The 13,110-nt window shown below is 57.9% G+C and overlaps 1 protein-coding gene across 1 annotated transcript; it reads left to right on the top strand.

Annotated features, from left to right (window-relative positions):
- The first annotated feature begins 3,600 nt into the window (after positions 1-3,600).
- Positions 3,601-6,130, top strand: LOC103196025 (serine protease 21). The gene is made up of 6 exons (XM_042780777.1): positions 3,601-3,772; positions 3,838-3,867; positions 4,022-4,187; positions 4,771-5,054; positions 5,454-5,608; positions 5,894-6,130. The coding sequence occupies exons 1-6, from the start codon at positions 3,601-3,603 to the stop codon at positions 6,128-6,130; spliced, it is 1,044 nt and encodes a 347-aa protein (XP_042636711.1).
- The last annotated feature ends 6,980 nt before the right edge of the window (positions 6,131-13,110 follow it).

The following is a 13,110-nucleotide window of genomic DNA, read 5'->3' as shown; positions in this document are numbered from 1 at the left end:
ACTCTAAGCATGTGAGAGAGAGTGGGAACCTCCCAGAACATTGTATTGTGCCACGCCCAACAGAAATAACCCAGGCAGGCGACTTTAAAATCAGGATCTCCTCAGTTGCTAATAGCAATTCCCACCTTGGAGTTTACAAAGACTTATGGGTAGAAAAGCCACACTAAGTAATTTACTACACTGCAAATGCTTAACCATTTGTGTCATCTAGGGACTCCACTCATTTGCTCTCTGTATTTCAAAACTATGTTGTTGGGGCCACGAAGGCTCACATCGTTTACATCTTTACAATGTTAGATAACAGCTTTCATGGATGGAAAATATCCTTATCTTTCCTGCTTATAACAAGTAGCCTTTGATTCTGTTTTGTCTGATGTTACTCCTTCCTTATCTTATTTTCAATGTCTTCATGAATCTATTTACTTATTTACTTTCATTGTGATGAAAACACACAACAAGACATTCACCAACACAACATGTTCCACAGTCACAGCTCAGGGGCATTGGTGACATTTTTCATGTTGGGCCACCATTATTGCTGTCCTTTTCCAAAATAATACCCCACCACCATTAGCATATGCAGTGCCCCGCAAACACAAGCTTCCCTTTCCCCTCCCTACCATCCCTGAGGAACACTAATAATCTTTGGCTTCTGCATTTGTTTATTTTATATTCGTGAGATCACACAGTATCTGTCCTTCTGTGACTTAACCATTTCATTCAGCATGATGTTTTCCAGGTTTATCCATGCTGCGGCGTCACAGATTTACTTTTACAATCAAAATAAAAGAGAAGACTGCAGATACATCTAGAAAAACTTACAAACCATGAAACATCTTAACCTACTCACGCTTATAAAAAACCCACTGCTGTGGAGTTGATTCCTACCCACAGCGCCCCTAGAGGACAGAGTGGAACTGCCCACAGGGTCTCCAAGGCTGTCAGTCTTCACAGAAGCAAAGCCCAAGCCACACCCACTGCCTGGAGTCTATTCTGACCCACAGTGCCCCTAGAGGACAGAGTGGAACAGCCCAGTGTGGTTTCCAAGGCTGTTAATCTTTGTGGAGGCAGATGGCCTGGTCTTTTGTCAAGTAGCTGGGGGGTTCAAGCAGCCAGACCATTTTATGAACAGCTGAGCACTTAACCACCGTGTCGTCAAGGCCCCCGACATACTGCAATACATAAACTGGAATATACTTGTTAAAATAGTCTTCTGGCTTGCAAGTAGGTCAAACATCTCCATTAATGTTGTTATTATCAGATAAAAAAAGAACCTGAAGTTTCACACGATTCATTGATAATCTATAGATACTTCCTGCTTATGATTTTTTTTCATTTGTTCCCAGAAATGGCGTTTGAGAACTCCTAGGTGGTGGCCAGAATTATGTAGGAGCTGACACGATGCAATTCGAAAACATCTCAATGTTCGTTATTGTTACTATCAAGGAGCTGATACTTAGAACTCACACCCATTCAGTCCTTGTTCTTTGCCACTGACTTGCTGTCCCCTAGACCTGGCCCGGAGAGTGGCCGAGGGAGGTGGGGGACTCGGGGGCCCGCTGGGAGCCTTGCCCCACCTGTGTGAGGAGGCAGCTGGCGTCAGGCCGTGGCCCTCGGCTTCAACGGGAACCACTTCTTTCTCCCCAGGGCGATTCCGGAGGCCCCTTGGTCTGTGACGTTGGTGGCGTCTGGGCTCAGGCAGGGGTGGTGAGCTGGGGGTCTGGCTGTGCCCTTCCCAAGAAGCCTGGGGTTTACATCAATGTCAGCGTCTACACCCCGTGGATTATGAACGCAGCTCCTCCCTCTGGAAACTTCTCTCCAAGTGCGGCCATGATCCTCTGCTCTGTTCTGTGGCTGCTCCCGGGACAGCTGGGGGACATCCCCCCTCTTTCCCTGGGGCTTGGCTAGTCTCACCCCCCACAGCCCCAACGCAGGCCCTTCCCTGCTCCCTGCCGCCCGCCCGATCCTCCCGGGACCCTCTCTGGCCCCTGTCTCCTGCGTCTTCTCCTCCTCGTCCACCCGCCTGAGGCCGAGTTCAGGTGCAGCCCCGCTTCAGGGATGGCTGGGGTTTCTGGCGCTCTTGGAACCACCGTTTGCAGCCCACAGCCTGGGTCTGTCTCTCTGCGCGTCTGTTTGTCTGGGGACAATAAAGCAGATCTGGCAGGGCCACTTTCCTCCTTCGGGGCCACAGCCTCCCTGGGGTAAGGCAGGCAGGAAGCGGTCTTGTTTATGGGTGTCCTTGGGTGCTCACAATAGCCCACACCATCACCCCCATTTCTCAGACCGGGACACTGAGGGCTGGGGGCTCCAGGCCCACTCTCCCCAGCAGCCTGTCTCTCGGGGAGGGGTGCCCATGGGCACGAGGGGCAGGAGAAGCAGCACCCCTGGACACCTTGCCGGGCCCTTGCCTGACCCAGCCAGCCGCTGAGGCCAAGGCCTTGGTGTCCTGGCTCCTGTCACCTGCCTGCTGCCTGTGCCTGGGACGCTGGTCAGCCCAGGTTGGGGGAGGAGTGGACGGGGCAGGGGATAGGCCTTGTAAGTCACTAGGAGGGCTGCGGGTCCGACCCAGAGTCGTGGTCAGATTTAAAGGCAAATTCTCAGGTTCAGCCGGGGCTGAGGTCAATCCTAGGGTCACTGGCAAGGCTAGAGTCAATCCCAAGGTCCTGGTAGGGACTGGGATGAGAGGCAAGGTTGGGGCTCAGACTCAGGTCATTGGCAGGCCTGGGGTCAGTCCCAGGGCTGTGGGCAGGGCTCAGGTCCGGCCTCTGCTCCCTGCGTTTACCCTCCAGACCTCACGGAGACACCCGGGAGCCCCCTCTCGTCCTGCCTGGCACCACGGAGGGTGTGGCCACAGCTGGAACCAAGGGCTAGGCTCCCACAGAGAGGACATGTGCGGTATCCTGCGTGTCCTACCGGGTCCCCTGCTTGGAGATGGCCTGACTCCATGCTAGGGAAGCCCTCCTTCCAGACCCCCTCACCACACCAGGCACAGCCAGCCAGGGCTCCCACCCAACAGGCTCACAGGGACCCAGGGATGCAGGACTTCCTGGTGTCTCTGTCTCCCTTTCTGCCCAGTAATAATGTCTGTCAAAAGCAGCTTCAAATTCCACCCAGCAGCAGAGGGAGGGGCCGGCCCTGCCGCCAGGGGGCAGCCTGGGCACGGGGACCAGAGGGTCTGGCTCAGGGAGGTGCCGCCTCAGGACCTCACCTTCCCACCAGGGGCCTGGAACCACCTTGTCTGTGCCAGCAGCCGGCACAGACGTAGGCCCCAAGGGCACCCACTAAGGACGTGCCCTTGGGCCAGCGATGGGGCCCCCAGCTGTGGGCAGGTCCTGGTCCTGGAAGAAGTAGCTGTGGAGGAAGGGGCGATGGGTGGGGTAGCCTGGGCCCCCGGGTCCCTGAGAAGAGAAAGAGGGGAGTCAGGGCCAGCCATTCCTGGGGGGCACCAAGGGCTGGGTCCCCAAACAGCCCTTGAGCCCAGGAAGGGCGGGCTGGGAGTGGGTGGCAGGCGCCCATTCCTCACCTCGCCCCCAGGGGGCGCCCCAGCGTGGCGGGAGAAGGAGGCGGCAGAGGGGGCGCCGGGAGGCGGGAGTGGAGGCCATGCGCGCGCTGCTGCTGTGGCTGCTGTGGTCCCGGGCCGGGCTCGCGGGGCTGGGCCAGCTCGGGCCGGATGTGGGGACCCAGGGGTCCACACCTTCTCAACTTCCCCCAACGGGGCCGGATGGCGACCTGGTGACCCCGACTGCAGGTAAGCGCCCGGGACGCACGCCTCGTGGCGCAGGGCCCCTGGGCTGGCGTGAGGGCCCCTCACCTTTCCTTTCCTTCCTTTCCCCCCAGATTCCGACGACAAGTGGAACGTGCTTACAAGTAGGTGGAGGGCCGGGGTCTTGGGGGCGTGGATCACGTGGGCGGGGGCGGGGGGTTCGCGTCTGCCTCCGCGAGCCCAGGGCGCCCTTTCTCTCTGTGTCCGGCGGCGGGCCTGGCCCTCGGCTCAGGCGCGTGTCCGTCTGTCCCCACCCAGCGCCCTGCGGCCACCGGAAGATCCCCACGCGCGTGGTGGGAGGCCGGGACGCGGAGCTGGGCAGCTGGCCGTGGCAGGGCAGTCTGCGCCTGTGGGGGAGCCACGTGTGCGGCGGGAGCTTGCTGAACCGCCGCTGGGTGCTCACGGCGGCCCACTGCTTTCAACAGTGAGTCTCGGGGCCCCAGGCCTGGCCGCGGGTCCCCCCTGAGTTCCCCTTGGTGCTGCAGAGGGCACCCTGTCGACGGCTTCCGGAATGTTCTTCCAGAGCATTCTCTTCACAGTCCTTTCAGTTTGGGACAAATGGCACTCCCATTCTTTTCCTTAGCGTTGCACCCCGGGCGCCTGAGCCGCAGGTTTGGGAGGCGGTCCCTGAGGGGAAGGGAGATGCTGGGCCCGTGGGTGGCTCCTCGGGAAAGCGGCTTTGACACATTGGGGTCCCCTGCAGCACTCCCCCAGTTTAGCTGTCCTAGGGGGCTCTTTGAGGCACACACTGAGTGACTGGCTGGGGCAGACACTGTGGAAGGCGCCCACCCTCGTGCTTGGTCTCCCCGAAGCCCCAGGCTCTGAAGTGGGTGTGGCCTCTCTGGGGACCCTGTGGGCCTGAAGAAGGACTCCCAGCGGGTGGCCTCTCAGACACAAGACAAACAAGTAGTGGCAAGCCCCAAGTTTTCCCTCCTGTCCTGTGGAGAGGTTCCTGGTGAGCTCCGATGCCTGGTGGCGAGGCCCCTGACCACGGCCTCCTCTTCCAGGGCCAGTGACCCCTTCCCGTGGAACGTCCAGTTTGGCGAGCTGACCGCCGCGCCGGCCATCTGGAACCTGCAGGCCTACCAGAACCGTTACCAAGTGGAGAGGATTGTGGTGAACCCCAGATTCCGGGGGTCAGCGCCCTATGACATCGCCCTGGTGAAGCTGTCTTCCTCTGTCACCTACAGGCAGCATATCCAGCCTATCTGTGTCGTCAACTCCACCAAGGAGTTCGACAACAGGACCGACTGCTGGGTGACCGGCTGGGGAGACATCCTTGAGGACACGTGTGAGCCCGGGGCACAGGCGGGGCTGGGGGCGGGCGCTGTCTGTCTGTCTGTGTTCGGTTGCTTTGGCCCTACGCTCCGACACTGTGCCCACCATGCCTGCCCGCTGACCTCCTCTTCCTCCACCTGCGTGGGCAGGGCCCTGCAGCGAGGCCTTGCCGTCCTCCACCGCGCAGCGTGGGTCCCTCCCTGTGCACACTGCGGCCAGGGGTCCCCCACTGGCTCAGGCGGGGGCCATCCTGCCACTTCCAGATCCGGAGACCATGTCTTGGGCGGAGCTGGCCCAGCACATTCACGCTTGGTTGCTCCACGGCCCCGTCCCAGGCCTGTGGGCGACCTGCCGCCTGCCTTGCGGTCAGAGTCTCAGCTGACTTCTCTCTCTGTTCCCTGCCCCCCAACAGCGCTGGAGCCCCCCTACAACCTCCAGGAAGTACAAATCGCCATCATCAATAGGACCATGTGTAACCACCTGTACCAGAAACCCGATGTCCGCCATACCATCTTTGGAGACATGGTTTGCGCTGGCGATGCAGCAGGTGGCAAAGACGCCTGCTTTGTGAGTGGCCCCCCATCCCCACCAGGGCCTCTGGGCCCTGACATCCCACCCCCCCTTCCCTGGCCCCACCCCCGCTCCGGAGTTACAGGAACCACTTGAGCCCTTACTGCCCCACTGTGAGCCACCTGCCCCCGGTCTCCCATGAACTGCACCACACACCAGCCCCCGGGGGTTTGGACCGTTGCCCCACTTTGCACATGCACAGTCCCGTGCCCTCGGGCCTCTCCCCTGGTCCTGCACCACCCTGTGGCTCCCCCACCCGGACTCACACCCGTTGCTCCCCAGGGTGACTCGGGCGGCCCCTTGGTTTGTGAAGTGAGCAGCGTGTGGTACCAGGTCGGAGTCGTGAGCTGGGGCGTGGGCTGCGGCCGCCCGAACCGGCCCGGCGTCTACACCAACGTCAGTGAGCACTTCCGGTGGATCCAGCAGGTGATGGCCTGTGGTCCCCATGGGACAGACGCCTCCTCACTGCTGTTCCTCCTGGCTCTGCTCTGGGCGCCCCTCCTGCTGTGGCCGGCCTGAGCCCGCGGAGCCCCGGTGTGGGGGCCCCGGAGTGGGCCCAGCTCCAGACCTTCCCAGAGAAGAGTTTGGACAGATAGCAATAAATACGGAGAAAGTCCTGCCGAGTTGGCCTGTCTCTCTGTCCCCTTTGCCAATACAGCTGATGCCTTGACGGCTTCCTCCTCCTCCCTCCAAGTCCACCCAGCCAGGCCTGCTCCCCCCAGCCAAGTCTTAGTCCCTAACTGCATTTTTGGGTTTAGATGCTGATCGCAGACCTCTCTGGTCAGAAAGGTCATTTGTGGGAGGAGATTAGCAGTGTCAGGCTCTCTGCGGGGCTGGGAGGACTTGAGGGGCCGTGGGGGGAGCGCTCCAGGACCCCCAGCTCTCAGAGGCCCACAAGCACAGATGCCCAGGTCTGACCAGAGTTCCCCCAAAGGTAGCCCTGGGCTAGGTGGGGTGTGGGTGGTTTACTGAGGTTGATGTCAGGAAGCAATGGGACGGAGGGAGATGTGAGGAGGGGAGAAACGGAGTTTTTGTGAGTGAGGGTCACCGGGAAGTGCGTGAGGTACAGTTTGCAGGGCTCTGAGAAGCCCAGTGTAGGCCAGGACTGAGCCAGGGGGCGGCTGGGGCGGCTGCTGGGGTGGGGTGGGCTGCAGGGCCCCTCATTTGCCCTCCCCTTTCTCTCCTCTGCCTGGGCATTGCACCCCAGAGCCAGGTAGGGCAGGTGTGGAGCGGGGTGAGACCCACTGTTGCCCCCTGTAGAGAGTGGACACGGATGCGGGTGGTCTTGTCTCGAGACGGGGCTTTCTGGCCCCTGGGACCCACATGTGCAGTTCCGCCAGCTCCCCCTGCCACAGGGCACTTTTAGACTAAACACGGATTTATTGCTTGTGTGAAGTTCAATTTATTTTGTAATAATTTCTCTTTGTTGTTACTGAAAATACACACAATAGAACCTACCTCTTTTCAGCCGTTTCTCCATGTGTGATTCGGCGACTTTCATTTCCTTCTTCAAACTTGCAGCCATTCTCACCCTCCTTTTCTCCGTTGTCTTACCCTTTAACTCACTGCCCCCAGAATTTCCTCTAATCTTTTGAGCTGCTGTTGTCACATAGATAAGTCTTTCGAAATCAAGAATGTCAAGGCAGACGGTCTTTACTAGCTCAGCTAAACTGCTATTCGGTTTTAAGACTTCAGGGGATATTTGGGTTTAGTATTTGAAGATTATTTTAGGACATAGTTTCAGATGTTTATCCAGCCTCCATGGCTCCAGACAGTCTGGATTCCGTGAGCATTGAAGTTCTGTTCTGCATTTCCCCCCTTTTGATCAAACACTTCCTTAGACTCTTTGATCAAAATGTTCAGTAGTGGTATCTGAGCACTATCCGGTTCTGGTCTCATGGTGAAGCGGGCAATTGTTCACGGAGGGAGTTAGCCTGAAGTTCACATTTATCTCAGTTTCCTGCACTTTGCTGGGCTCAGCCTGGCAGCCCAGCACCCAGTTCTCCTTGGGACTCCCTCCACTCTGCATGGGTTCGCCTTCTATAATTTTAGGGGTTTTTCCAGCATCTTTGAGCCTGCTCCCACCTCGACTGTCCCCACTCCAAGAATCACACCACAGGCCTTTGAGAAACTTTATCCACTGCACGGTGGTATCCCTGTGTTCCAGTCCCACACTTGATGTCAGCCACAGGCCACTTTCCTGCCTTCTTGGCTGCAGGCTGCTGGGTCCCCCCAACTCCCCCAAGAGGCCTTCTCTGGGCACAAGTGTGCCCGTCCCGATGCCCATGTCTGTCGGCACAATGGGTCCACAGATCGTGGAGTGACTGCTCTAGATGGCAGGTGTGCCTCAGCAATGCCCCTGGACAGTGGGGGACAAGTGAGTGAGTGAGTGGAGGGGACCCACCTGTGTCTCTCAACCACCTCCCAGCCCCCTGGTGTCTATCCTGGGAGAAGCTGAAGGGTTTGTGGCTGGAGCTGGGATGCATAGGCCCTGAGGCTGCCCCCATGAACCAACAGATAAACAACAGGGAACACCGATTGACCCTGGGGCAACTCCGAGTGAGTTTTCAGTCACGAAGGTGGGACCTGTCTGAGCCCACCTCCCGGGTCCTCTCAGGCTACAATAACCTGAGAATGAAATTCTTCCATTGTATTACCAGTGCAGTAGTGTCTCCTAAAAATATACACGGAAGTCCCAACCCTTCACTTGTAAATTGGGATTCTGTTTTGTTATGTTAATAAAGCCATGTTAGAGTAGGGTGTGTCCTGAACCTGATCCCTTCTGAGTGGTAAATACTTAAAGGAGCAGGGCTTCCGACCAGTTCAAAACAAGGGCCAGTACTTGTTGCATAACAACCAAATCTGTTGGCTGTGCTGTTTTGATCTTGGAAACAGCTGTGTCTCGCTTAAAGATGGCGGCTGGCCACACCACTTTGAATGTGTGCTGCCGCAGCCCTTCCTCCTTAAAGTTTCAGCGGCCCGATGCAGGAGGCTGGATTACCGGCAGGCCTCTGGCGAGCAACACACGTTCAGAGTGGTGCTGTTGGCCGCCATCTTTGAGCCGGGCACAACTTTGTTTCCTACTTGGATCAAAATACCATCGCAACAGATTTGGTTGCTATGAAATGTGTGTGTGGCCCTTGTTTACAATGGCAATTACAGAACCAAACCAGGGTGAATTCCTGAGCCAGACATACACATGGTGGGGAAGGGGTATTTACAAGCAGCCAAGGACGGGATGCCTGTGGCTCCCGACATGGAAGGACCCTTGCCTAGAGTTGATGCCCTGATTGGACTCCAAACCTCCCAAGGAACCTTGGTGGCAAAAAGGTTGAATAAATACTCAAATGCTAACTGAAAGTTTGGTGGCTCAGGTCTACCCAGCGGCTCCTATAAAGAAAACCCTATGGGGCAGATACATGGGGTCACTCTGGGTCCACAGTCAGTGCACAGCAGCCACCACCTCTCAACTGTGAGGCTGTAGTTCTCAGAGTCCTCGAAGCCACTCACTTGTGGTGTTTTGTGCCCATAGAACTAAGACCCCCAGCCACCTGAGATGTGCCTTCTGTCCCACACCCATGGGGCACCATGACCCAGGATGTGGAAGATGGGACAGCTAGCTGTGTTGGGATTTTTTGTTTTTCTTTATCAAACAGTGAAGCTTTATTGTAGAAAACTTATGAAATAAAGATAAGCAAAAAGAAAGCCAAAAGCCTGAGGTGTCCTAAGCTCCCGTGCCAGCGGCAGACATCACTGGCCTTGGGGGTTTAGTTCTCACCTCAGCTCTGGTTGGCAGCAGCTGTCCCTGGTGTGACGCATTCATCCGTATGGTCACTGATGGGCCCAGGTCCCCACAAGGGACGGATACTGGAAACGGTCCTGTAAGGGGAGCTTCAGTGCTGTCCCCTTGGGTCATCCTGGGGTCCCCTGCAAGTTGGGGGCTGGGACTTCCCTGCCTCCGGGTCCCGGGCCGTTCAAGCCTGTGTGTCCCTCTCAGACTGCCCTGGGGTGTCCCCTTCATCTCCGACACCCTGGAGTTCCTGGCCATCAGCCACTTCTGTTCTTGGGGAACAGCCCCGCTGAGGGGGAGTGGGAGGGCCCAGGGAGCAATGCCACAGTCATGTGACCACCCTCTCCCTGCCCTTGGCCTGCAGCCCTTCCAATCTCGGCACCCACCCCTGCCCCTCAGACACGTGCTCACATGCATACACACATACACAAACAGACACACTTGGACACACAAATACACACCCATATGCACACACACATAGGTGCATACCCACATATGGGCACGTATATGCACACACATACATGTACACAGACACGTGTACACACACCCTCATGTGTCCTTCTCCAGTGGCTCTGACTGGGGCCCTGGAATGTAACCTGAGCCCCATCTATGGATGTTTTCCTGAGAGACAACACGGTCCCTCCCGGGGAGTCCTGGTCCAAGAAAATCTAAAGTCCTGTGTAAACATTTCCAATGTTCCCAACCGTCATGGAGATGTGCCCAGGAGGAGGGGGAGAGGCCCAGGAGGGGCGGTGTCATCACCCCGACAGGTCAGGAGTCCAGACTTGGCTCCCATCCTGGGCCTTTGTGGGACGTGGTGGGTGGGGCTGCCTGGCATTTAGGGGCCGCCCCTGTTTGTGGACCTCGAGGTCCACTGGACTTTTCTAAACAGGTCACTGGGAACAATGTTTGACGAGATCTTTGTACACACACTCAAGTAGTTTCTTGGAATCACTTCTTTAAAGTGAGGTTACTGGGCCAGCAGGTTTGCATGTTTGATATGGGTGGTGGGACATGTTTCAGTGTGTGCTCTGGAGGCAGCGTGTGAGACACTCAAGGTCAAGTTTGTGGGCATGGGGCTCTTTCTCACACACACGCATACTCATATATGCATACACACAAACATGTACACATACATGCACGTGTACACTTACACACATACAAACATACAAACATGTGAACACACATAAGAAACATACACATGCATGCACAAACACGCACATATGCATACAATGTATGCAGGAGCACATGGAATAATACATATGCAAACACACGTACACATACACATATAAACACACATACAACATATATGTAGACACAAAAGCACACACATACATGCATACACAGAGACATACACATACATACATGCAGAGACACACATATACACATGGATGCATACATACACATACACATACACACACACAAACACACATGCACACACAGGGACACGTGTGCTTGTGTCTGTGGCCTCTGGAATGTGACCTGAGCCCTGCCCTCCAGTATTTTCCACAGGAAACAACGCTGCCCTGCCGCTGCGGCTTTGCCTCTTCTTCCTGGTCGGGGGATAGGCTGTCGGGAGCCTGAGTCTCTTAGTCGTGGTCCCTGCATTTCCCACCACCCTGCCCACCGGCGTCCGGCCAGCCCCGGGGACATTGTGACCTCCATGGAAAGACCAGCCCCGGGGACCTTGTGATCTCCATGGAAAGACTCGGATTCCTCTCTCCTCAGGTCCCGGAGGCTGCCAAGCAGCCCACTATTGGAGCTGGACCTCGTGGGGGGCGTCCAGGCCTGGGGTGGGGGCGGAGGTGGAGGTCTCCTCCCAGCCCCCACAGGCAGACTCTGGCGGGAGGCACGTGGGGGTCTGTGATGTCTGTGCTGACTGCCCAGCTCCGCCCCCCGCCTGGGGCCCAGCCCCCTCCCTGCGGATCCTGGAGCCCTGGTGAGCAGGATGCTGAGATAAGTCATCTGAAAGGTCTCCTTGTCCTGGCCTGGGGGTGCAGGGCCCGGACTTGGGCTCAAAGTTGGGCCTGGAGGGGTTCCCTGTGCCCTATAAAAGCCCAGGTTGAGGGCCCTGCACATGCCTGCAGGACAAGAGGGTCCAGGGAACTGCAGCCACCCAGAGACGGCTCAGAGCTGAGGCTGAGGTGAGCAGAAGGGCCTGGCAGGGAGCGAGAGCGGGGATCCACTCACTCTCCACCCGTCCGTCCTGCGTGGGGCACCCACCCCTGCACCCAACCCGTCCTCCTGCCTGGGGTGCTCACCCCTGCACCCGTCCCGCCCTGCGTGGGCGCCCACCCCTCCACCCCTCCCGTCCTCCAGCCTGGGGTGCTCACCCCTGCACCTGTCCCGCCCTGCGTGGGGCACCCACCTGTGTTTTGCCTCTTTTTCCAGATGCTGCTGTCCTTGCTGTCCTTGGCCCTTCTCGTGGGCTCCGCGTGCAGCACCCAGAGTAGGTCCTGCTCCAGGTGTGGCAGGGCCTCTGGGCCTTGGGGGTGCACAGCCCCGGCCCTGTGTTCCCCCAGCCCCCCGCCTGCACCAACCCCTCCATCTAGTGAGGGGTGGGCGCTGTCTCCTGCGGCCTTAACGGTCATCCCCGAGCAGGTCATCTGCCACTCTGGCCCCATTTGCAGATGAAGAAACAGACCCAGCGGATGGAGCCAGACCACAAAGTGTCGACAGGAGCCCATCCCAGCTGCCCACCCACAGCCGGCTCAGCCATTGTCCTACAGGGGTGTGCGGGTCCCTGGCCACTTGGGGGTGGCCCCAGGAGTGATCACGGGGCCACTTCTTATGGAGGGGACCCTCCAGACCTGGGCCCCTTCACCTTTTTGAGCCTCAGCTCCTGCCTCTATAACGGGGATAAGACACCCCTCAGAGGACGTGGGAGGAGGAGGAGAGGAGGGGACATCCTTGCTGACACAGAGGCCCCCCAGTAAATGACAGTTACTGTGTTCTATCACCTCCAATCTCCAGGCCAACCAGGGCAGCCAGCAGGCCCCCAGGTGATGCTGGGGGAGCCCCTGTCACCCGCAGCTCCCTCTCTCTGCCTTCCCGGGTCACTGCCTCCAGGGACCGTAGGGCCAGAGTCACCGCCTAACATGGCCCTTCCCCTTGACACAAGTTTCCCACGGAAACATGGGGAGAGTGGGCTGGAGGCTCAGTGGAAATTCCTGGGGTTGCAGGGACAAGGGGCAGCCGGAGGGCCAGTGGTTTAGACCCGCAGGGTTACCGGAGGGGGCCACATACTGGATTCTTCCGTCTGGCAGACTCAGAGCCCCAGCCACATGGGAGGCCCCCCAAAATGTGAAAGCCTTTGTGAACATGACCTGGGGCCAACAACGTCTCATATGTGGATGTAGAGAAAAATCTGAACTGAATTCCACGACCCTGTGGTGTAATGCTTTCAGTTTAGTTACGTGGGGTGAGGGGGCAAGTCTTTTGGTGTTTTTGGAGGGAACGCCCCCCCACCGCCATGAGAGTGGAGACCTGGAGCCCTCCGGTCCCCACAGGTCAGACCCAGTAGCTGCCGCCCACATGCTCCAGTCTCCTCTGTCAGCGTCCTGGGGCTGCCCTGACCAAACTGGGGGGATGGAGGGAACAGGAACGGGGTCACTCACCACTCTGGAGGCGGAGTCCAAAGTCCTTTGGGAGCTTCTGTGGGGAGCCCCCTCCATTCTTCCAGCTTCTGGTGGGTCCTGGCGGGTGTGGG

The sequence above is a fragment of the Orycteropus afer genome, unplaced genomic scaffold (assembly GCF_000298275.1).
Source record: "Orycteropus afer afer isolate SDZICR_OR568_19922 unplaced genomic scaffold, OryAfe1.0 scaffold00061, whole genome shotgun sequence".
NCBI lineage: Eukaryota > Metazoa > Chordata > Mammalia > Tubulidentata > Orycteropodidae > Orycteropus > Orycteropus afer.
Note: the sequence above shows the minus strand (reverse complement) of the source record. Positions and strands in the feature narration are given on the sequence as shown.